This window comes from Mycteria americana, chromosome 20, assembly GCF_035582795.1.
Source record: "Mycteria americana isolate JAX WOST 10 ecotype Jacksonville Zoo and Gardens chromosome 20, USCA_MyAme_1.0, whole genome shotgun sequence".
Lineage (NCBI taxonomy): Eukaryota > Metazoa > Chordata > Aves > Ciconiiformes > Ciconiidae > Mycteria > Mycteria americana.
Window position 1 is genome coordinate 6,482,126 of NC_134384.1, and position 23,334 is coordinate 6,505,459.

A 23,334-nucleotide genomic window follows, 5' to 3' on the forward strand; every position below is an offset into this window, starting at 1 on the left:
CGAGCAGGAAGAAGGATTTAAAAATACGCTGCAAGTTTTGCTGAGACGCTGCCGTGTGACCTGAGCCCAGCTGGATGTGTCTGTGCTCCTCGCAAAGAGCAGCTGAGTTTACCCCGGTGTCTCCAGCAGCAAACACGGTGCCCCCACCTACAAGCAGGTGGTTTAAGAGAGGCAGACTGAGTTCAAAGAAAGAAATGAGGTGTTTTATTCAGGATCTGCCCTTTCAGCATGGTGGTGTCTTTCTTCACCGATCTTGACCGATCATAGGGATGTGCATGCTGCTTGCAATATGCGGTCTGTCCATCCTCTGGGCATTAAAGGGAGGGCGTTAAAGCTCTTGCCACATTGCACCAGTCAGGTGAGTAAGCAAGCATGATGATATCAAGCTGCTTTTCAACGTTCAGGCCAACCCAACTCAAGAAACCCTTAAAACTTGCTGATCAGGAATGACACCAGTCACACAGGCTTAGGAAACAAGGACAGAGCCGTCGGGAAGAGTAACAGCATACCGAAGGGAAGAGATGTGAGAGGAGGGTGGGGGGAGATTTGGGGGTCCTGGGGTAGATTATGCCCCTGGGCTTGTTTTCTTTCCAGCATCTTCAGCCACCACCTGCAGCTCTGAAGCTGCTGCTGAACGGTGGGGAGAGAAATTCGTGCCAGAAAAGTGCCTGCTTGCTCCTGTTACTCTGTACCTGTTCCTTTTGGCTTCCTGTAGCCAACTGAGAAGCTGAGCTAAGAGCTGGTGTGCTTCCCAAGGGATGCTTTTCTGGGCTGGTCACTGGGAATGGATCTCGGTCCCTTTTTCCATAACAATGCTAAAAGGAAAAGTGCTTTAAGTAACTTAACAGGTATTTCAGGTCAGGAAAGGTAGCACCAACCCTTCTAACTCGCTGTAGTTAACCCTTGCTGACATCTATAGCACTGGCTACATTTGAGCAACATTTTTTTTTTTTTTTAATTAAAGTATCAGTTTTTGTGTATGTTTTCAGCAGCTAAGGAATAACCTTCTATTATATTTTTCTCTGGCAGGAATTAAGCAACCACACAATGTGATTGCTAATTATGTGATTTCTAATTCTTATGTGATTTCTAATTCTTCTTTTCTAAAGAGCTACTGCCAAAGCAAGGACCACTTCCCATTTTTCTCAATGAGACGGTGTTACGCTTCACAACCAAAAAGGCCACAAACCATCTTCTCAAAACGGTCATGAACGAGAAGGGCGAGGCAAGTGGTCTTTTCAAAAGGGACAATTCTTGATAGGTGCCCTTGATTTTCCACACACACAATTCTCTGCTGGCAGGTGAACTTTTTAAAATGAAAACAGAAAAAACATGAAAACATGAAAAAAACCCAGAAAAAGACCACTAACCTTTAATTTCCTGTAGTTAAACCTGTAACACACTACCCATGAGTGGGAACTTGTGGAGCCAGAGAAGATATCCACAGTGCCAAAAATCCCCTTTTTTCTAACAATTCTTGTTCCCCCCTCCAAACACACACGGGGGCTGAACAAAAATCAATTTTCTTTCAGCAGGGCTAGAGCGTGTCATTGCTGTTCAGTTTATATCCTCCGTCCAACTGTGTTTGCCGCTTACATATGTGCGTGACTGCACAAATAGTTACTTCTAAAATACATGCCCTTTACATCTGTCTTGTTTTCGTTATGTTCAACAGCTCTGAAAGCGAAAGCTGTCCAGCAGTCAGCCTGCTTATTTTTTAGCGTTTCTGTAAAATCTCTCACCGTGGCATTTAATACCACTGCAGAAGTTGTATGAAACTACATTTTTTGATAACATCTGCATGTGTGTGCATGTCTAGTGGGTACCGAGTGATATGGCAGCTTGGCTGTAACACGCCAGAGAGGAGGATGAAGCTCTGCCTTCGACCCCAGCCCTTGCTGGGAGAAGTATCTGGCCCTGGTTTGTGTGGGAGGAACCAGGCAGACCTGCAGCCAGCACCAGCTTCCCCTGCTGCAATATTTATTCCCTGGATGAGTGCATTAGGAAAGGGGGAGAGCCATAATTTAGCTTTAAATCTGCTGCAGGCATCAAATTTCAGATGAAACAGTGCTTCAATGAACTGCAAGGTTTTAAGAGAAGTTGGCATCAAAACAAGAAACGAGGAGGATGTCGACATGTTTTACTACTGGATTTAACAAATACTTCCTCCCTACCCAAAGCTGTTGATCGGCCCTTTCCCTCTACTACAGAACACAGCCCTGTGGCCTTCACAGTTTGCTTACAGCACAAATAAATAACCTGTTGGAAAAGAATATTTTTGTTTCTTTAAAGAGCTAAACTGGGCTCTAAGTGGTACCAACAAAGCAGACAGCCGCTATAGAGGAAACCACCGAAATCCACCGCGACTGTTCCCGCCGGTATTTAACAATGAGCATATCTTGGTAGAAAATAAAGTGAAACAGTTGTTAATAATAGAAACCTCAGAAACTTATTCAATAGGATGTTACTTATTTGCAAAACCTATGTTTGTTTTAATTAGAAATAACACTATTTCCTACTCATCCTTTTTTTTTTTTTTTTCTCTCTAACAATTACTCTACAACTGTTGTTGTCCTGCAGCCAGCTCCCTGGCTTCCCTCCCTCGCTGCGTGAGGTCCTGATGGGGCCAAAGACTCTGCTCAGGGCCCGGCGCTGTGCGTCACAGTTTGTCCCTGTTGCTAGCAAGATTGGAAAAGAAATCACAGCCTGCTTGCTAGCTCTGTGCAAAAGAGTTTTCCAGTGCAATGATGCCCTAAGGAAAAAAGAAAGGGTAGAAACTGGTGTTCGGTGCTGCCCATGCATCTCATGAGTCACAGATGGGTAGGAACCGGCGGACAGATCCAGCAGAGTCCGGCGTGCTCTGCCCTTGGACGGGGCACGCGTCGAGTCTGCGCAGCGTGGTGCTGCTGGCGGGGACCTGCTCGGTCCCAGCCCTGCTCCTGTGTTCCCAGGCCGGACTTCAGGAGTCCCTTCGGTGCTTCTTCTGTTCGTGATACTCTGTTATTTTCTGCTGGAAATATGCTGTGGATGAGAAAAGGCTGTTAGTGAAATGCAAGCGTTCGGGCTGGGGAGGATACAGGGCTGCGCAGCCCGAGTCCTGGGGAGCGCGTGTGCACCCTGGGAGCAAACCCTGCTGGGTTATGGACAACTGCACCCAGGCGAGGACCCAGGTGAAATCGGGGTTGTTGCAATTCCACCCATCCCTCTCACCTACCCGAAATGGGCTTTATTATGCTGGGTTAGCATACGTTTTTAACCCACATGTTTGCTCCTGTTCAGTTTTTGTGTTTCCTTGCCAGCCAGCAAGGAAGAGAGAAAGCAGGAGACCCTGGGAATCAGAATAGCCAAAAAGGTGACGTAGCCATCCCTCCCTCCCAACCCCGGGGCAGACCCAGGTCCATGCCTGCTCTACAAATTCTGACCTAAAAGGGCAGCGAAAGCAGCAACCGAGGTAGTGCCGGGCCCCGAGTCCCCTGGGCAGGCTGCAGACGGGCTGGAGAGGGACCCACCACGGGCACCATCTGCCGCTTGCTGCCACGTGGTGCCGTCCAGGGGGACGTTTGCTTTGCTCGACGCGGCAGTCGCTGATAGAGCGCGACGACTGCGCTCTCTTGCACTCTCTCGTGAGTGCAGCAAGACCTCGGGGGTGGCAAGTCCCGGGCCAGGATGTCTCTGGCCACCGGAGATGTTTTGGGTGGCTTCCTCAACCTCTGTCACCCCTGTTTGTCCTCGTCCGGGGCTGGGAGGAGGCTCAGCTCTGCCCAGTGCTCTGTAAATCCCCTGGAAGGGGAAAGGACCAACCCAGCCGCCATGGGTCCGCACCCGAGCCGGTGGCAGAGATGAGTCAGGGCTCGCAGGCAGCGCAGTCAGGAGCCAGCTCCCAGCTGCTGCCTGCATCCAAGCCAAATATTTGCACTGCTACTGGCATGTTTGCCTAAACACTGAGCCCTCAGTAAGCCTGCCCTATCCCCAGTCAAGCAACGAGATCTAAAATGAGCACAGGGATTTTTTTTGATCACTTGACAGGGACAGAGAAATGCGGCTGTTGAGAGCAAATGGGTGCTACTCGCTGCCCTGAGCATCCTCAGCCTCAGGCTGCATCCCTCTCGGGGCACGGGGCATCTCTTTCCCTTAACCAAATAGCCCAGGACTTTGCAGAGCTCATCCGACCAGAGAGGGAAGGAGAAATGGGGCCGTTTACCTTCCTGTGGGATCCTGCTCTTTTCTGCTTCCTCAATAAATAGGGAAAACATGTTTGTCTTCACAAACTTCTTCACAAACTTGCGGTTGGTCTTGGAGGCGATGGCTTTGCAGAAGGCTCGCTCCTGGAAGGTGCCCGAGCCGTTTTTACTCCACTTGATGTGCGAGGCGTAGTGGCCAACCATTCGGACGAAGAACTGCACAAAGGCTTCAGAGACAAGCGCGTTCACCTGCTCGGATGCTGGAAGAGGACACGGAGCATGAGAGGTGGGGATGGGACCTCCGAGCATAGAAAGGACAGACCTGTTTTAACCTGGCCCATTCGCAGTCTCTGCATCCCGAGAAATTATTTGCTTAAAACCTCCCTCTGCCAGTAAACGACGATCAGACTAATTTTGCTGAGGGAGAACTGGCTGTGTTTGCTTTCCAGAGGAGTGGTGTCTTTGCAGGCCCAATATTGGCAAAACCTGATTTTTTTTTTAGCAGAATTAATTGTTCCTGCTCTCATGTTTCTCAGGACAGGGGAAAGGCCAAGGGATTTCTCTCCTGTGGCTGCATTTTATTGCAAATTGAGGCAGAAACATCCCAGGCCAGGTCTCTTTAGGAAAACCATTTCGCTGAGGAATCTGGCCGTCTGTGGAAGGCAGCTTGCATCCATTTTACCGTATATAAAGAGACGTGCTTACTGTGTACGTTGTTGTTGTTGTTGTGCCTGTTCAGAGACGTCAGCATCTCATTCTGCAGCTTGACGGGCAAGATCTCCTCCTCATCGCCGACCTGGAAGGCAACGGGGCTGTGAAGCACCCGGCACTGGTGGGAACCCGGCTCAGATGGCCGCGGGCAGCGGTCAGTGCAGCCCATCAGTGGGGCTTTCTGCAGAGCTCATTAATTAATGATCATTGCAGGGTGCTGCAGTGATGCTGGGAGTGGGATGTCCAACACACGGACCCTGCTGCTCCAGCTCACGACAAGAGATGCAGCAGATGGAGCCATCCCTTTGTGGGACGTTATCCCTGCATGGGTGACACCGAGATGTCTCTGCCCCCAAAATGTGAAAGCTGCCAGGTAGCTGGGACCAAAGGCGGAAAGGGGCCCTTCCCAGGGGTACCCAGGCCAGGCGAGCCCCACCCCCACGGCCTGCACGGGGGGACCTACCGCCCGGAGGATCTTCCCGTCACAGAGATCAACTATCAGAGCCTGAAAGAGAGCAGAGAGCAACCGGGTTTAGCTTAGTCTACCAAGGCAGCCAGGCTTCCTCCCACCCCTTTTATGATCAGACCTCTGTGTCCGCAGCCCACGAGGGCGGCAGGAGAAGGATCGGTCCCTCTGTGCTGGAGGGACCTGGGCAGGGGGACCGGGGCATCCGCCCAGGGACCGTGTTTGCCCCAGGCTCGGTGGCTTGTCCCCATGCAGCCTTTCTCTGCTTCTGCAAGGTTGGGATGATGCCAACAGCCAGCCTGGCCAAGAGCAGCTCCCTGAGCCCCCAGGGTCAGGGCTGCAGGTCCTGGGGTGCTCGGCAGCACCCAGGTGTTGCCCCAGGTGCCAACAGGAGGGGACATGCAAGAAACCCCAATCTCCAGCCTCCCTGGATGGGAAAAGGGCACAACCAGAGCCTTCAGCCCTGGAGCCAACGCGAAGCCAGGGTCACGGACTAAACGGTGGCTCCATCCAGATGCTTTCCCCTGCCTGGATGAAATACCTCCTCCATCGGCTGGTCCAGGACCCGCTCCAGGTGCCGCATCTGGATGCCGACCATGAAGGGCGTGGGGCAGCAGACGGTGTCGAGCAGGCACTCGGGGACCACGGGGATGTAGGTGTGAGCCCAGGTGAAGGGGTAGAGGAGAGCAGCCACTGCGTGGATGCACTGCGACAGGACACTGCGGGACAAGGAGCCATCGTGGTGGCATTGCATGAGGAAAGAGGATTTCACTGCTTGGAGGGAACATCCCACCCTGAGCTCAGCTGCGTCCTGTGTTCCTTCAAGGGGGTTTTTTTGGTTTTATTTTTAAATAAACAGATCAGGACTCACCTCAGCTCCTCCGCCAGGAAGATGAGCCGTCGCTCCAGCACGGCGGAGGCGAAGATGTGCAGGATGAGGTGGGGGCTGAGCCGCTGCAGCAGAGCCTGAAACTCCACGTGCTCCAGGTGGGCGTCCACGGGCCGCGTGAGCTCGATGAGCTGCCAAGGGAGAGCCACCAAACCCCGGCTTAGGAGGTGCAACGCTCCCCCCGCGCCGCCCTGGCACCCTGAGAAGGTGACTTGGGAGCAATGAGTGACCCAGAGTTTGCAGCATCTGCATCACATCCCTCTGCAAAGGACAAACCTCATCTTGTCCTGCCCGGAGATTTGGGCTGTGCAGCACTGAGGATGCAGGAGAAGCCAGCGGCGATGTGCGCTGTGGGGTTTATTTATTGTGGCACTGGATTTTTAACCGAAATGCCTCTTTTCTGCAGCGCTCACAAGTCCCTGGTAGGAAACAGGCAGGGACATGCTCCCACCGTAGCGTCTGACAGCTCGTGCATGACCGTACTGTGACCATACTGTGACTGTGTGACCATACCATATGTGACCATACTATAAAAACCACAAAAACTTCCTCAAAAGACTCTCTGGGAGGGCCAGCTCACCTCATCCGAGCTAGGATGGCCCAAAAGTGAATTATCTAATGGATATTTGCAGGTGGTCTGCCAATTCTGCTGGCTTTGCCCCAGACCAGAGTCTCCCAAACCCGGTCAATACCTCTGCCCTGCTGCGAGCAGCCCCGAGACGGCGACCACTGAAGGGTTAACAGGACTGTGCAGCTCATGACACAGTCCTGGCCCCTCTCCCCAGCTTTACCGAGGTGGGTGGGTGGGGGGAATCCCCTTCCTCCGTGTGCCAAGCTGCCTTTCCAGCCAAACAGCATCTTCCCAGCCAGCAGCACAGGACTTGGCTGGGCTCCGCAGCCCCGTTCCAGCACAAATCCTGCACGATCCCCGGCTCCCAGCTCATGCAGTACTCCGGATTTATTTTTCACCCCTTCCTTGTTTTCTCACCGATCTCTTTGGCTTGCTCCAGCCCCTGCCCAGAGCCCCAAAGTGCAGCTCTTTCGAAGAACGTCCTCCTCGTCTCAAATCCTCCCTCCCATCACCCCCAGCTGCGCTCCCTGCAGCCTGGCCCGCAGCCAGAGCATTGAGCAACCTGCAAAGCCCTTGCACAAGCCTTCCTGGATGAAGAAATCTCTTGCAATTTGATAGCCAGCTGCTAAATTGCACTAGAGAGGAGGAATCTTGCTCTCAGACCCACCCTGGCAGGACGCAGCCCTGGGATGCTCAGCACTGAGGTTATTTTGCCTGGTGCCAAGGCAGATCTTCCCCCTTTTTCCACCCCAGCTTTGCCACAAAAGAAAGAAAAAGCAAAAGAAAAAGCTCTGCCTGTGCGAGCCCGGGCCGTGCGTGGGCGAGACGAGCCCCGTGGGCACCGTGCCCGTATCAGATCTCCTTTCACAGGTAAGGGCTTGCCTCGCCGCACGCCTGCGCCGGGCCGGCCGCCTGCTCGTGGTGCTAAACTAGGGCGGGTGTCGAGGCTGAGGGCTGAGCACTGCGGCGCGGAGGGGAAGCTGCAGCCCGCAACACCCCGCGATGGCCCCAGCACCACTGCGCACCCCAACGGCCCCGCGTGCCGCACCCGGAGGTGCGAACGCCGGCTCACGAGCGGGGTGCAGCCAGCCCCGCTCCGCGGCCCCAGCGCCATGCACCACTCTGACGTAAAGGCTGTGCAAGCACCGGCGTGTTAAGAAACGGCGTCCGGGGAGGTTTTGTGCTGGCAGCTCCAGCTCGAGGCGGACGGAGCTGCAAAGACGCTGCTTTGCAAGGATGCAAAGATGGGGCAGCATCCCCTGTGGATGGGCTCCATCCTCATCCTCGCTGCTTGCTGCCCTGCTCCTGGACAGGACGGAGGTGGCGGTGCCCATGTTCCCAGGGTACGAGGCCCCTGGCAGCCTGACCCACCACCCGCTGCTCCAGCGAGCACCCATGGGTGCTGCAGGTGTGGAGGACGCTCCTGGAGATAGCCTGGGCTCCTCATGTTGGAGCAGTCTAGGAGGTGAGAGCCCCTGAGAACCCCACCAACCTCTGTGCCTGACTCGGGGATGAAGCTTTTAATGGTGACGGTTTTCCCCGGAGCTGGGAAGGGCGATTCCCGAAGGCCCTGCATGAAGGGGTAAATCACTGCCATGGAGATCTGGCGCCTTTTCTCCACCTCGTCCAAGATCTGGGGGAGAAAAAAAGTGAGCTGTGAAACCCCGGCAGGCAACAGAGTGGTTGCCTGGGCCACCACGGAACCAGACGGAGCCACCACATCCCTACCTTGGAGAAGAGCCCGAAGCAGCCCAGGCAGCTGATGATGCAGAAGACCTCAGGGAGACGGACACCACGGCCGGATGGCTGGAAGAGGATGGGAAAAGGGTATGAGCATCTCCCAGCCCCACTGCAGCAGCTCCATGCTTTCCCCAGAGATCCTCCCGGGCCCCACTCGCCCCCCCCCCCAATACCCAATCCCTCGCTGGGGGATTTTCAGAGCTGGGGCTCAAGCCAAGGATGTAGTTGATGCTGTAAAAGCAGAGGGTGCCTGGAGATGCCAAAGCTGTTACTCATTTTGGTGCAAAGCCCTTTGGCGTATTCCCAAACTTTCCTACCCCCCAGACCCGTGTCCTCTGAGACGTCCTGCCCCACCAGGACCTGCCCCACCAATCCTGCCTCCTGCTGAAACAGAGACCATCAGGATGAGTGCCCAGGCTTTTTTTCTCTTTCCTACTGGACTATTCTGGGTCCGTTTGCTCTCTGCGCTTTCAGCCCTCCAGACACCCAGTTCAAACAGCCAGAGCTCAGCCCTGGATGCAGAAGTGGGCAGGTTTGCCAAGGAATGAAAGGGTGGTGGGATCCAGCAAGTCACCGAGCTGTGACATACGGCCCTGTGGCTTTATGTCCCTATTTAAGCAGGCTGTGTGTAAATCAGCAGCCAAGGAAGACCTCCATTGCACCTTGCAGCCCCCAAGCTGGCCAAATCCTTGAGCTGAGAAAGGCAGCCACTGTTCAGAAGCAATTTTTGGGGATGGGGCTGAGGGCACCCAGCTCCTTGGCACCTGGATGGGTGCACGCACATCCCCATCCTGATCCTGAGTGGGGTTTGCAGCCGTCCTGACCACTGCGGCCAAGGGAAAGGAGACAGAAAAGCTGCGGGAGATCGGTGGGGAGGCAGCAACCACCGGTACGGGGAACGGCACCTCCCAACCGTCGCATCTCCTGGTTGCATTTCAGGCCAGCCCTGAAAAGCAAATGCTGCTTTCCTCCACCCAGCATCCAGCTGATGCCCCAGCAGAAGAAAGCTCCAAAAAACTCCCTTTGGGCACCCACTTGCTGCTTGTCATCATCTTTGTCAAGACAAGTGGCTTTCTAGGGCACGTCCCCAAGAGTTGTACTTCGGGCATGGCAGAAGGCATTGTGTCCCACCACGGGGATGGGGTGGCACAGCCACCACCGATGGGTGTACGGGCGGTGGGATGCTCACCAGCAGCCGCCTGCAGTAGCCGATCTTCCTGCTGCCATCCACGTTGGTCAGGACGAAAGAAAAGGTTTCGCTGCAAGGAGAGACAACGCATGGGGATGGGACGGCTCTTCCACCCGCAGCCCTCAGGGGTACGACAGCACGGAGTGGGAAACCACGGCCAAGACCCCGCAGTGGGGCAGCTACCTGGTGAACTCAGTGACGGGGGCCCAGTTGTTGCCATCGGGGAAGCAGAAGAGGGGGATGGCTTGCAAGAGACGTTCCTCCTCCTCCTTCTGGCCCTTCAGCAAGTTCTCGCGCTGGAACGAAGCGATGCCAAGAGTCAGGAGTGATGGAGGGTGCCCATAGCCCCAGGGGATGGGGTGGAATGGGGTGTGTCCCAAAGCAACCCCCGGCTCAGACTGAAGCGGACGGTGCCTGCACAGCCCTGGACAAGCATCTCCCAAAAATCCAATTTTTGACTCTTTTACCCAATGGATAGTGGGGGAAAGCAGAGGCACTCAGGCTCCTCTGCAAACAGGGGGTCTCTTCCTGTGCCACCTCCCCAAGGTGTGATTTTGCTGCCGTGGTCTCCTTCTTGGGACAGGAGACCAGGGAGCACCCCAGGATTTTCCTCCTGGGGTTTGTGGCCCAGGGCTCAGACCACAGGGAGGGACAGATGGTCCCACCAACCCCAACCCATGGCAGGCAAAGCGCTGAGGTTTGGGTCTGCGACTCCGGGGCACGGGGTATTTTTCTGTTCTCCTCCCCCAGCTCTGGTGATGGGGAAGGAGCAACATCCCCTTTTCCTCTAAATTTGGAAAACTCATCTTCCCAGAAACACGGGACTAAATACCTTTGGGAACTGGTAGGTTATCTTGGGTTCGTAACGTCCATCTGACATCTTCTTCAGCGACACCACCACCAGGTACTCGAAGAAAAACTGCCCAGCACAATAGAGGACGGAGTGCCGCTCTCCTGGTTTTCCCTGTGGCAACCGTGAGGGGTTGTTTTCTGCAGCAGAGGCCTCTTCTTTTCCTCCTGTAGCCAAAAAAAACCCCCAAAACCAGAGCAGAGTGAAATGAAAGGCCAGGAGGTGTCCTGATGGCAGGAGAGGAGATGCAGAGCTGCACATGAACCGGCCAAAGCAGTTGGAGGGAACCAGGACCTGGTGCACAGGGTGTTTTGATCCCTGACAGTGCACAGCTGGGGACATGCGGGCACAGGACACGGAAAGGAAAGAGAAATGGCTTTTATGAGCCTTTTGGAGAAAATCAAAGTGCCGTCAGACACCCCCAGCCCTCCTTTGCCCCATCCCAGGGAGGGCAGAGGGACGCCCAGAGCTAAGCCGGCATGTGGGATGGCAGCGCGCAGACGGCCTCTGCAGAAAGCATCTGCGGGAAGGTGTGGGAATGCTTTTATAGCAGTTAATTTTATTCCCTTAAGGGAAAAAAACAGTGAACAAACAGCACGGATCTTGTTTGAGCACCTCCAAAGGCTCCAACAAGACGAATCCCAACCTCTCCCTGCCAGGTGTCTTCAGCCCTGGGAACTGCTGATTGCAAATGAGGTACTTGAGGGTTTTCCCTAAACCACAGCTCCCAAAGCAAAGCAATTCCCTGAGATTACATCCCATTTCTTGTTCGGCTGGTTGGGGAGGACAGCTGGGAAGCATCAGCTGTCACAACCCGAAAAACTAGAAATAAGAATGAAAAGAGCCCAAGCTGACATCTCCAAGGGCCCTGGGATGATCATGGTGGGGCAGCGAGATCTGAGGGCTGGGAAGGACAGGAGTTAAACGCCGGCAGGAGGCTGCAGCCAGGCCATGCCACAGCTCTTCCCTCTCCCAGCAGCCCCTTGCGACTCTCTAAATCCCCGGTTCCTGGCACTGAAACTGTCCTGGGCTTGGTCTTGGCTCTGATTACGGCAGGGAACTGGACCAGAAATGCTTGAGCTGCTCCTAGGAATAACAGGCAGGAAAATAATCACGTGGCTGGATGAAATTTTTCCCTGCATCCTGGAGTTTGGCCCTGGGCTCTTTTGGTTGTGCCACAGCTTGGTAGGGCAAGGCTCTCATCATCCCTCTCCCTCGTGTGCAACATCCTCCTCCAAAACAAGTGCTGGTGGACACCCCACCCCGCGTATCCCCCCGGCTCTGTAGCCACCTCCTTTAATCTGGAAACACCTTTCCAGCCTTCATTCCAGGTCATCGGGAGCTGACGGGAGCAGAAAGTTCATCCGAGGAGGTGACACTCACAGTCCCATCACGGGATGTCCCTTTCCCAGCTCAGGGTGGGGAGATGCACGCAGCCGCCCCTGCGTGCACCCCGAAGCCGCTCCACCTCCATGTCCTTCCTCTTGGCAAAGTGAAAATCATCCCGAAGAGGCCCCTTCGCAGCAGGGGAGAGCCCAGGAGCATCCCGAGGATGAGACCCAGCTGCAGACACCTCTGGTTTGTCCTCGGTGGGGATCACCCATGTGACAGCCCAGCAAGGTGTTCCAGGCCAGGGAAAAAAGGTCGACAAGATGTGCTTTGCTTCTCCTGCTCCTCCTTGGGATGCTCCAGCAATGGCTTCAGCGGTCCAATCTTACCTACGGGGCCAGGGCAGGAGGTTGTTGCTGGGGGGACCCCAGGGAACCAGGCTGTGCAGCGGGGAGGGCTGGTGGCATCCCCCATCCTCGCTGGACGCTGGTGTCGGTTGTTTTCCCATCGCAGATTGCCAGGGTAAGGTGACAGTCCAGTTAAATCCTGCCTATCCAGTCCCATCCTGCATTTCAGAGAATACAAGATGTGCTCTCGAGCAAGGGCTGGATTTGCATCGTGTCCGTAGCATTTTCAAACACCCCAGTAAAACCTGCCGCTCCGGGGAGGCTGGTCACGCTGGGCTGCAGGTCTGCCTCTCGCAGACGGACCCACACACCTGCCCAAAGCACGACCCAGCGCACTGAACCCTGCCGACAGCGCGGCGTCACCCGGCAGCGCTCCCCTGCGCCAGGTCTGGTTGCAAAGCCCTCGCTGGGAGAGCCCAAATCCCTCCGAGACCACGATACCCATCCCTGGGCTGGAAGACGAGCTCTGGGGACGTACGGGGCCATGCACTGTCGTGCAGCGTTGGATGGGTTTAATGTGGCATCAGAGGTTCCAGCACTTCCCAAAACTGGCAGGATTTGCAGTCCCTCGTGCGTCCCGGGGACACAAGCCACGGTCCCAGGAGCTTTGGCCAACGACTCTCCCGTAGCCCAAGTGGGGAAGAGTTGGGGACCACCCCACAGCCCCCCCGGCAGCGGGAGCATCTGCTGTGAGGAGGGGAACGAGCCAGGCAGCCGTCGGGGCTCACGCAGCTCCTGGGTGGAAAGCAGCTGCTGGTGCTGTGGATTTTCACCCATCTCTTTGCCGGGCATGGAGAGGGCAAAGGCTGCCGGGGTGCACCCTGGCCCATGAGGAAATGGCACCGGGGCTGCTGGCGTTAAAAGAAAAAGACATTTTGCTGCACAACCAGCTTCCGTGACCAGACCGGGGTTTTCTTATCAGCCGAGGGCTGCGCTCAGACCCACGCTGCGATGTGGCACAACCTGTTTCTTTCCTCCTGGAAAAGCCCTGGGCTGCAGCATGCTGAAATCTCCTGGCCTGGCACGACAGTTTGCAGGGGAGCTCTGCTTCCCACACCGTGCAGCCACCCACCTGCTCCAGCAGAGAGGAAATGGCTTTTGCTTTATCGAACCTTTTCTGCTGAGCTCGGAAAAACACGTATCACACCCAGAGCAAGAGCCGGCCAGCACAAAACAGACCTGAGGAGGGGGCTTGCAGTGAGCTCCCCAAATCCACAGGTTGCCCCAACCTGCTCTGCTGTGGCTTGAAGTGTGGCAGGCCAGCTTTTCCGATGACCCATCCTGTATCTTGGAAAAGCTCACAAATCCCAAAGGACCGATTTCTGCACCATCCCGTAAAGGCTCCACAGCACTGACCTGCCTGGGGAGCAGCGTGCCCCCGCGGATGCCCGCGATGCCACGCTCCGGTGCCCCCGCGACGCTGTGCTGGGTGGGCAAGGGGCCGGGAAAGCTTTCGGGGATGCGATGACAGGGAGCCTGGAGGGCTGCCCCTGGGATGGGGACTGGAAACCCCCAGGGGCCGGGGCAGACTCCTCTGGGCTGGGGTAGGCTCGGGGGGACGGGCTGCAGCTCCGGGATGGGCTGAACCCCCCAGGGGACGGGGGTGCTCCTGGGGGATGGGGGGCACTACCGGGGCTGGGGTAAGCCCCTGAGCACGGAGCAAGCCCCGGGAGATGCGGTAAGCCCCGGGGGCAGGCGGCCCGAGCTGGGCTCCGCAGGGCGAGCGCGTACGGGCAGGGCTGGAGGGGACCGAGCCGGTGCCGGTGCCCGTCTCCGTACCGCCGGTCCCACCCGGCGTGGCCGCGCTGCGCTGCCCGGGAAAGTCCCCGTTCCGCCGGCAGCCGTCGGCTCCCGCAGCCGCGGCCCCGGGGCTGGCACCGGCGCCGGTTCCGGCACCGACACCGGCACCGGCACCGGCACCGACACCGACACCGGCACCGGCACCGGCACCTCCCGGAGCCCGGCGCGCGGCTGTGCTCCCCGGCGTCCCCGCCCGACCCTCACCTCTGCGGCCGGAGCGCCGCAGGCTCCGTCGGAAGAAGTTGCCGATGGAAGCCATGGCGGCCCCGGCGCGGAGCGGCCCCGGTGCGGCCCCGGTGCGGCGCGGCGCGGCGCGGCGGGGAGGGCTCGGCTTCCGCCCGCCGCGCTTTCGCTTTCCCGGGGGAGGAGGGACGGGACGGGGCGGAGAGGAGAGGAGGAGCGGGGGGGCCGGGCCGCACCTGGCACCGGCCGGGGCACGGGGAGCCCGCCCCGGGAGCGGGGGCACCTGGGCACGGGGGGCCGGGAGAACCGGGCACGGGGAGCCGGGAGAACCGGGCATGGGGGGGCCCGGGAGCATCGGGAAGGGGGGAGCCGGGAACACCTGGGTGCAGAGGAGCCGGGAGCACCGGGCACGGCGGGTCCCGGGAGGGATCTGGATACGGGGGTGCCGGGAGCATCGGGCACGGGGGGGGGCGGGGGGGGGCCGAGCGGGGCTGCATCCCGGTGCACGGGACCGGGCATCCCGGTGGGGAGCCGGGCACAGCCCGGGTAGGGGGGAGCTGCCCGCGGGGGGGGGGCCGCGGGCATAGGGGCACCCCTGGACAGAGGGGGAGCTGGGCGCACCGGGGACGGAGACAGCCCAGCACCCCCACTCCGGCACCCGGAGTAGGGCGGGAAACGGGGCAGGGACCCCGGGGACAAGGGGTGGCTTCGCCCTACACCACAGGGGACAAAGCGCCCTGCCCCAAACCTCCAGCATCCCTGCCTGAGCCCTGCTCTGGCCTCCCTGCCTCCTCCAAGCCCTCTTCTCCCCTGGAGCCCGCTGGTGCCAGGGACGGTGCCCAGCGCAGCCGCTGCGGGGCCCGGGGGGACACTGGACTGTCCCCTCCAGGGGACGGAGAAAACCTAGGGCGGGGTCTCCCACTCTACACCGTGGTGGGAAGTCCGCTGAGCCCCCTGAAGATGCCACCATGCTTTCATTTCCACGGCCATCGGCTGCGAGCTTGTCCTGGCTCTGCTTGGGAACGCCGGCCGGGTTGTGCTTTCCCTCGGGCTGGCGTTTCTCCATCGGGCAGAGATTTATTCCCCCTCTCAGAGTGACTCAGAGGTGCCTTGGCCAACTCTCGGCTCAGAAGGCCGGTTGCCGTCCGTCTTCGTTACAGGAAGGGAGAGCAGTTCATTAGCGCTGCGATACGGCAGCCACCCTGTCCCGGGCACGCAGCCGGGACGCCTGCGGAGCTGCTTGGCTTTGCTGGTTGGTTTTACCGCTCCAGACCCACCAATGAGGAAAGTGTCTTTAAAACCAGCGATATCTTTAAAAAAAATCCCCTTTTCCCATCCTTAGCCTGTCCACACCCCTAATATTTCCTCTGCCCTTTTTAGGCAGTGCTTATGCAGTAATTAAACACACAGAAGGGGCTTTGGGCACAGCTATGGGTTATGAGGACTTTAGGTGTGATGAGTTGTGCACAGTTCTCAGCCCTAATGCTGGAGCATGGCTGTTTGCAGATGTAGATCAGATTTCCTACACCAAATATCCTCCTTTCATTTTTTGCAACACCTCCCATCCCCTTCCCTGAGTGTGAGCTGGAGCTCGAGGGCGGTTTGCAGCCAGGAGAAATGGCCCTTGCCAGCTTGCAGAGGTGGTGGATGCTTTCGAAACATGTCCCCGATGGGGCGTGTGCCTCTGACCCGGCCGGGATGCTGCTGCCTCGTCGGGGTTATCAGGGAATTGCTTGTCCGGGGGATGGTTTCTGGCTGATCTTGAGGGGGTGGAAGAGCACTCGTGCTTCCCAGAGGAGAGGGCAGCGTGTTTGTTTGTGCACAGGGCTTGTTCCCAGGAGAAATTTCCTCTTGGCACGAAGGGAAAATAAAAAGGGGTTTTCCCCCTCGATTTTGGAGGAAAATCCCCGCTTTCCTGGAAACTGGAGCCACCTTGGCAAAACAGCTGCTGTCTTCAGCCAAAAGAAATCCCCAAATTATTTGATTTTTTTTTTCCCATATACACAAATCTTTTCTGCTTTCTCCCTTTAAGGCAAGTCTCTGACTGTGATCCTGCCTCGATAATGCCTTGACTCTGCTCAGACGGCTTCTGTGCGGGGAAGAAAAGAGCCGTGTTCCCAGCCACAAAACCTCCCCGTTCCCGAGGAAACACTGTCCCTTTGTCCCCGTCGCACAATCCAGCAAACCTTGCGCTGCTGAAAGAGGTTGAACTTTTAATATTCCTACTGAAAGCTCCTTTCTGCGGGAAGCCAACCGCCCACTGGGACAACAAACGGGCACATTGTGGGATCCTCGGGGCTGCTGGCCACCGCGGATGCAACACTTGCCATCGCGCTGCTCTGTTGCCGCTGCCAAAGTCGTTTCGCTTTCCTGAACCAAGCCCGGGGAGTTTTGTGTTTGTTTTTTTTTGACTCCTTGCAGCCCCAACGCTGATGAATACACGCTGGAATTTGGCTTTCTGCAGGCGTGGTGTGTTCAGACTGCAAATATCCCGCGGCCGGGGGATACCGCTGTGAGCATCCCGCATCGCGCTGGGACCGGGGTGTTCTCGCCGCTGGGACCCTGCTTGCACTGCAGCTCCTCAGCCTCCTCCTCCTCCTGAGGAAGGCTCAGCTTGCTGCCCCTTGCCTCATCCCGGTGCATTTTCACCCCTTCCCCGTCCCCTCGCTGGGTGCTGTGTTTCGGGAGGGTGTTAGGTGCTGGAGCAGCTCAAGCGTGCGGCATGTGAGCGGTTTTTATTTTGCCCGTCGCAGCCAGGCTGGGGTTGGGGCTTGGAGATGGAGGCTCAGGTTTGCCGGCAGCGTCCCTGGCAGGGAGGTTCCCGAGGGCAGCCCAAGGCTGGTGGCGGTGGTGGGTGCCCCCCCACTGGGGCTGGGGACCCCAAGGCCCTCGTTTCCAGCCTTTCCCATGCCAGGGAGTTCCTCCCACTGGATGGCAGCATTAGAGCAAAGAAACATCTCTGGGAGACCTTGTGGGAGAGGGGACATTCCTCCGGAGTGGCTTTTCTCTCTGGTTATGCAGCTGCGGGGAGGTTTGCACTCGGGCCGAGGATGTGCGGGTTCAGTTCACTTGTGTTTGCACCGTTCCTGCCACTCATGCTTTGCTTGCTGCCCTGTTCAGTGCTTGGTGATCACTTCCAGCTCCCCAAAACGGGGTGCCATGTAACATCCTCTGCCTGCTCCTCTTCCCCCTGATGCTTGTGGGTGCAGGGGGACCTGCTGGGACAGGGGGGCTGAGAGCCAGCTGGGACACTCTGGCCCACGACCAGGAGCAAAGCAGTCCCAGACTGGGCAAGGAGAAGAGATGTCAGTCCTCATGGGACACCAAAATCATGGCTTCTTAGCAAGGTGCATCCCCTATCCCCCAAAGCCCTCCCTGCTCCAATTGCTGGGGTGCACAGAACCCAAGTCCAAGTCACAGACCCCAAAGGTTGCACATTTTTGCATGAAAAAAAGCTTTAGGGACCATTGCTTGCACAGTGGTTGCAGAGGGAGCTGCAAAACTCCTAGGGATTAGAAAACAAAGCTAATCTGGCCACTTTTCCTTCCACCCAATGGTTTTAATCCCAAGCATTTCAATCCACCTTTAGGATTTCTTGGAGGTGGTGTTCGGCAGAGGGGCTTGGGCAGCTCTGGGTGGGCAGGGAGGTCTGGTGCTGGGCTGCGTCCTCCTTGCAAATATAGTGCAGGGAAACTGCTGCTTTCCGAGACTGTTTGACGGTCAGGAGGTGCAAAGACGTCTCAGTTTACAGGCTCCTGGCCGGGCTGGCATCGCTGTTTGCAAGCGGGCATCCATAGATGGAAAGGGTCGAGCCGCAGAGCCCAGCCTCAGGTGCAGCACAGGATTCTCCCCAGTCCCTCCCATACTGAGCCAGTGACTTGTCCTGGGTTAAAATGCTGGCTCTGGGCCACTTTGGCCTTGGGAACGTGTTTCTGGGGTTAATCACCTGCAAAGCCTATGGCTGATTTTCCATCTGGATACACCTGGTTTTGGCTCCCAGGTACTGCTGTCCCTTTTTCTGCTCAATTCACAGGGCTTCTCCTTCCTCTTTGTCCCACAGGCAGGGCCCTGGTGCAGAATTAGCCCTTGGCTGAGCTTGGAAAACTCATGGCACGTCTGGAGGTAGGTGGTGGCACGGGGCTCCAGCCTCCTGAGTGGCTTTTGCAAAGTCCTGGGCATCCCCACTCTGAAGCATTGTGGTTCAGCGACCTGCTGGGGACACTGGGGACTGGGGGCCGGGGTGATGGTGCTGGGGGTCACGGTGCCTCACCCTGGGGAGCGTGGGACAATGCTGGAGAGGGCCAGGGCAGCCGGTGGGGAGCTGGTTTTGCTACTTGATAAAAAAAAGGAGGAAACTGGGGATTTTCCAAGCTGGGCTGAGCAGGCTGGGAAGGGGAGAGCAGGGAAATCAGAGGGTCGGTCCTGGTCCTCGGCAGCACGGGCTGGGCACACACGTGAGCATGGGGGTCCTGCAGCCCCAGCCCCACTGCTGACCCCAGACCTTGCCCCATCTCCTCCATAGAACAAGAAGCATTTGCAGCTCGGTGCAATCCCCGGGGGCTGAGGGGTACTGGGGTGGTGAGAGCCCCCCAGTTACACTGGCAGGGCTGCAAGCCGCGACCCCAAACCAAGCTTTAACCCAAGGAGCTCTGTAAGATTTGCTAATCTCGAAATATTGTTGGCATTCAGAACAGTGATTTACTGCGTGTTTTGCCACAGCAAGTACTTTCCAAAAGGCCATGCTAAGTTTACACTGGAGCTGCCGGGATCAGATAACTGGTTGCTGGCTGCTCCCTCCGTCCCCTCCCTGCTCCTGGTTGCCGTGCCGGGGTGCAAAAGGACATCAGCTTCTCCTGCGCCCCTCAAGGAAGAGGTGACCACAGTCATGAGCAGCAGAAAAAAGGGACCACCACGGGCGTTTTTCCTCGTCCAGGTGGGGGGGTGGGATGTGGGTTGTGGCCTGGCTTGCAGGAAGATGTGAACTCACGGAGAGCCCTGACACTTTGCTTTGCAAGTCACACTGCCAGGGACAGAAAATAACCAGCCCTGGTGCCTGGCCCGGCTGTGTCCACCTCCCCAGGGGCTTTGCAGGTTGTGAAATTAAATCAGCTTCTCACCTTCAGTGGCACCCAGGACTGGGTGAGAGCCCTGCACGTTGCTTCGCGTTCCTGCAGTGTTTTACCACCCCATGGGATCCTCGAGGGCTTTACAGGTGCCGGGCAGGAATGACACCTCCGGCCACCATCGCCCAGTGGGATCCCAGGGCATTTCCAGCCTGCGGAAAGGGTGGGCTCCCTCATGGAGCAGGTGGTGGGGATGGTCTCTCCATCTGCCTCGCTGTTTGCTGGGGAAGTCCTCCTCCTTCCTAAGGGCCAGCACTTGGGAGGCATGGGACCCCCCCATCTCTCCCCCTTGTCCCCAGGTCCCTTGGGATCTCTGCCACCTCCTAACCCCCAGGAGATGGAAACAAGCCCATCGCATGAGCTTGTGGCAAAAGCTACCGCCAGCCTTAGCCCTGGCCCTCACTGGCCCTTGGTCACAGCAGGCTGGAGGTGGTGGCCTTCCCCTGCAAAAATACAAGACTGTCCTTCCTGCGTTGACATGCAGATGGACAAGGAGGAGGAGGATGGAGCGTCCTCTTCCATGGCTGTTCCCTTTGCAGGTTATTGGGTCAACAGATCCAAACCCATTTGCTCTCTGAAGCTCATGTCCTGGCCCAGCTGCTCTGGAGGTGCTTTGGGGTGATGCTTCCTCCAGGGAAGGCACAGGGCTGTCACACAGTGCCTCATGGGGACAGCAGAGATAGGGCAGGGCAGGGAGAAGCAGCTGGGTGCCCTGACCGTGGCAGCAGGCACCCTGCAGCAGGTCGAGCCCGTGCATCCAAAGCAAGGCTGGGTCAGATCTGGCTGTGGGGACACCAGGGACACTAAGGACCAGGCATAAAGGGAACAGCATCTTCCCAAAGCCTGGCACAGTATCTGGAGGGTTTCAGATGGACCCAGGGTGAGGACAGCCTGATTAAATGTCCCCATGATGCTCCCTGGTGGCAGCAGGGAAGGGTGCAGCTGGGCCACGGTTGGACAACCACAAACTAGTTTGTCTTCCCAGTTTACTGGGGCCTGGAGGGAGTCACTGGGATTTGGGGACGGTCCAACCCCTCTCATAGCCCCTGCAATCCAGCAAACTCTCCAGGGAGGGAGGCACGGCAAGGATGCTCCCGAACGAAGGTGCCTGGGTTAGAGAGGGACAAGGTGCCTGGGTTGAAGAGCGACACGGGGTGGGTCTGGGACGTGCTGCCCCATTAAGGGAGCAGATCCCATTTGCTTCAGAGCATCCTGGGAAGGGACAGCCCTCCGCAAACCCCTCGGACATGGCAGGGTACAGGCAGCCCTTGCGGTGCCAGCCACCACCACGCCGGCCTTGGAGACCTCTTTGGGATATTGGCTGCCCCATCTGAAACGCAGCTTGCCCCAGTGGCACCAGGGCTGGGACAGGTCTGGCTGCAGGACATCATGCTGGTCCCCATCTGCTGTGGTGCTTTCAGCCAAACAAGCTGTTGGCTGCTCTGGCTGCGGTGGGGTGGAGCACGGCAGCGTCCTGCAGGGACTCTGCATGAGGTGGGGAGGAGGTTGGAGGGTGCAGATAGGAGGGGATGGGGAGAGCAGAGGGAAAGGAGGCAGGCGAGGGTGCCAGTGAAAGCATTTAAGGCAAGGAAAGGAGGAGTGTGAGAAAATGAGGGAGGAGCTGGGAGGGGAAGTGGAGACACCAGCCCTCAGTGTTGATCCTGCAGGAGGGACTGGAGGCTGGAGAGGAGCAATGGCCTTGAGGACACCTAAGGTGGCTTCCTTGATGCAGGTAAGGAGACCCAAGGGGATGCTGAAAGTCAAGTGAGACCAGAAGTGTGTACTTGGGGTGTAACCAGCCAACGGCATGTGCACCCTGGCAGGGGTTTCAGTGCCTTGAAGTCTTTACATCAGGGCTAGACACCGTCCTGGGGACCAGTGGTTGCTGGGTGAACTGGGACACTAGGTGCTGACTGGGACTGCGGGCATGGAGATGAGCGAAGTGGGGCTCTGGGTAGTGGTGTCTGCCCCTGTGCAGTAAAGAGCAAATACATCAGCTCCCTGCTGATACTAAATGATAAAAAAATTTGCCCTCGGTGCTGGTGGAGCCCAAGGCTGAGCTGTTTCCTCCCCATTCTCTTGCAGAGCCTCCCGACTCCCCGCTTGCTGGCCCAAGGGTTGCCACAGCTCGGCACCAGCAGCAGTCAGGTTGTGTGGCTGCGTCCCCCAGGTGCAACCCCTGTGCGTATGTGTCCTGAATAAAATAGCAAAGGCGGCTTGCAACATTTTTGGGCTTTCTGAGCACCCGGCTTTTAATGCAGAAGGGAAAACCCAAGCTGCTGTTTGCAGCCTTTCCCTGCCGCAGAGTGGGACCAGGCAGCGCAGGTGGTGACAGAGCCTTATTGGCATCCCCAGCTGCTCTCCCCAACCCTTGGTAGAGGTGACCCCCGGCAGGCTGAGGACAGCGGGGCTGGCACGGGCTCAGCCCCAGCGGGCTCTCTGTCTGCCTGTCCTAGGTAAGCTCCTGCTGGCAGCCCCAGAGGTAGGGCAGGATTGGTAAAAACACCCACCAAGGGCAGAGCAATGCCTCGGGTTTGGTATGGCTTCTGGGTGCTGGAGATGCGGGCGGTGGCTGATGTGGTGCCAAGGTGTGTGAGTGCTTCTGCCAGCCTGTCACATCCTGTCCTGGCCGGCCCCGGGTGCAGCTACCGATTCGGAGGGTGCTGCCCACCTCGTGCCGTGGCTGCGATGTGCGATGGCCCCATGGATAGTGCTGCGGGGACCACTTCAGCTAAGGGCAGCGGGTGATGCCGCTCCACGATGGTTTTCTCCCTGCAGTGCTGTCCCCAGGCTGGAGGGGACACTGAGCTGGCACTGAGCTCCCAGCGAGGCACTGGGCAAAATCGGGGCATCTCTGCATGGGTTTCTCTATTTCTCTCCCCCTGACAGCTCAGAGGAGAATTACCCCATCACAGCCCCAAAATAACACCCCAAAGGGGCCGTTGGTGCTGGGTGTTTGCATCCACGAGTCCTGCCCGCATCCGGCAGCTCCTGATGCCGGTGGGCAGGTTGCAGGTCTAGGCACCCACTGTGCTGCTCTGCGAGCCGATGCCAGGGGACCTGGTGGTGAGTGAACCCCTTGCTCACCCTGACTGATCATAGAATCAGAGAATAATTTAGGTTGGAAAAGACCCTTAAGATCATCAGGTCCAACCATAAACCTAACACTGCCAAGTCCACCACTAAACTGTGTCCCTAAGCACCATGTCTACACGTCTACCTCCAGGGATGGTGACTCAGCCACTTCCCTGGGCAGCCTGTTCCAATGCTTGATAACCCTTTTGGAGAAGAAAGGGCTATCGATGATTCGGTGAATCAAACTGGTGATGCTGAGTGCTGGTGGTGTGAGCTGATGTGCAGCCATGCAATGGGGATAACTCTGGAGCATGCGGCTGGGCTGCATGAACCCTACTTCTGCGCCTGGCAAGGGGTGCCCAACAGGACCTTGGGGACACCCTGAATCACGCTGGCAATGCCTCTTTTTTGCCTGGCTGTGTTTTCTAGACCAGACAAGGACATTTTAAAGCAATACTTCCTTAAAACTCCTGCCCCAGGGTGGCACCACAACAGGCGCTACCCTGGGGGCTTTGGGAGAGGGGTCGAGCCCGTGTCCCAGCTCAGCCCCGGGACCCCCTGCCTGCAGTCATTGCTTCGGGGTGAAGTAAGTGTCCGCTTGTGTGCGACACACAAAATGGAAAGCTTGCCTACATCCCAGCCCACCTGCCGCCTGCCCCGGCTGCTTGACTCAGCACGCTGCGAATATCATGGTGACACGGAGGCTGGAAATGCTGCTGGGAGCTGGGGAGATGTGATGCGGCAGGCAGGGCGCTAAGCCACCCCGAGCCTCAGCCCTGCTGGCATTTGTGGTCGGCTGCTGTGTGTTTTCCATATGACC

The 23,334-nt window shown here is 57.6% G+C and overlaps 1 protein-coding gene and 1 long non-coding RNA gene across 2 annotated transcripts; one reads left to right on the forward strand and one right to left on the reverse strand.

Moving 5' to 3' along the window:
- Positions 1 to 1,235: 1,235 nt before the first annotated feature.
- DENND2D (DENN domain containing 2D) lies at positions 1,236 to 14,481 on the reverse strand. Its single transcript, XM_075521452.1, has 12 exons — positions 14,338 to 14,481; positions 10,580 to 10,764; positions 9,931 to 10,043; positions 9,748 to 9,817; positions 8,547 to 8,624; positions 8,311 to 8,451; positions 6,230 to 6,378; positions 5,900 to 6,077; positions 5,356 to 5,397; positions 4,887 to 4,977; positions 4,202 to 4,441; positions 1,236 to 3,021 (listed from the first exon to the last, which is right to left on the reverse strand). Exons 1-12 carry the CDS (start codon positions 14,390 to 14,392, stop codon positions 2,960 to 2,962), a joined length of 1,404 nt encoding a protein of 467 aa, XP_075377567.1. The 5' UTR covers positions 14,393 to 14,481; the 3' UTR covers positions 1,236 to 2,959.
- Positions 7,442 to 18,438, forward strand: LOC142418954 (uncharacterized). Its single transcript, XR_012778457.1, has 3 exons — positions 7,442 to 7,688; positions 16,349 to 17,040; positions 18,377 to 18,438. It is a non-coding gene; the product is annotated as an uncharacterized LOC142418954 (long non-coding RNA).
- Positions 18,439 to 23,334: the final 4,896 nt, after the last annotated feature.

Bases quoted from the DNA above. Each gene is read 5' to 3' on its own strand.
- DENND2D (XM_075521452.1), bottom strand. From the start codon at position 14,392: ATGGCTTCCATCGGCAACTTCTTCCGACGGAGCCTGCGGCGCTCCGGC. The intron at 9,818-9,930 runs GTAGCTGCCCCA...CTCTCCTTGCAG, and splicing joins CCCGTCACTGAGTTCACCAG to CGAAACCTTTTCTTTCGTCC. The intron at 4,978-5,355 runs GTAGGTCCCCCC...GTTGCCTTCCAG, and splicing joins ACGGGAAGATCCTCCGGGCG to GTCGGCGATGAGGAGGAGAT.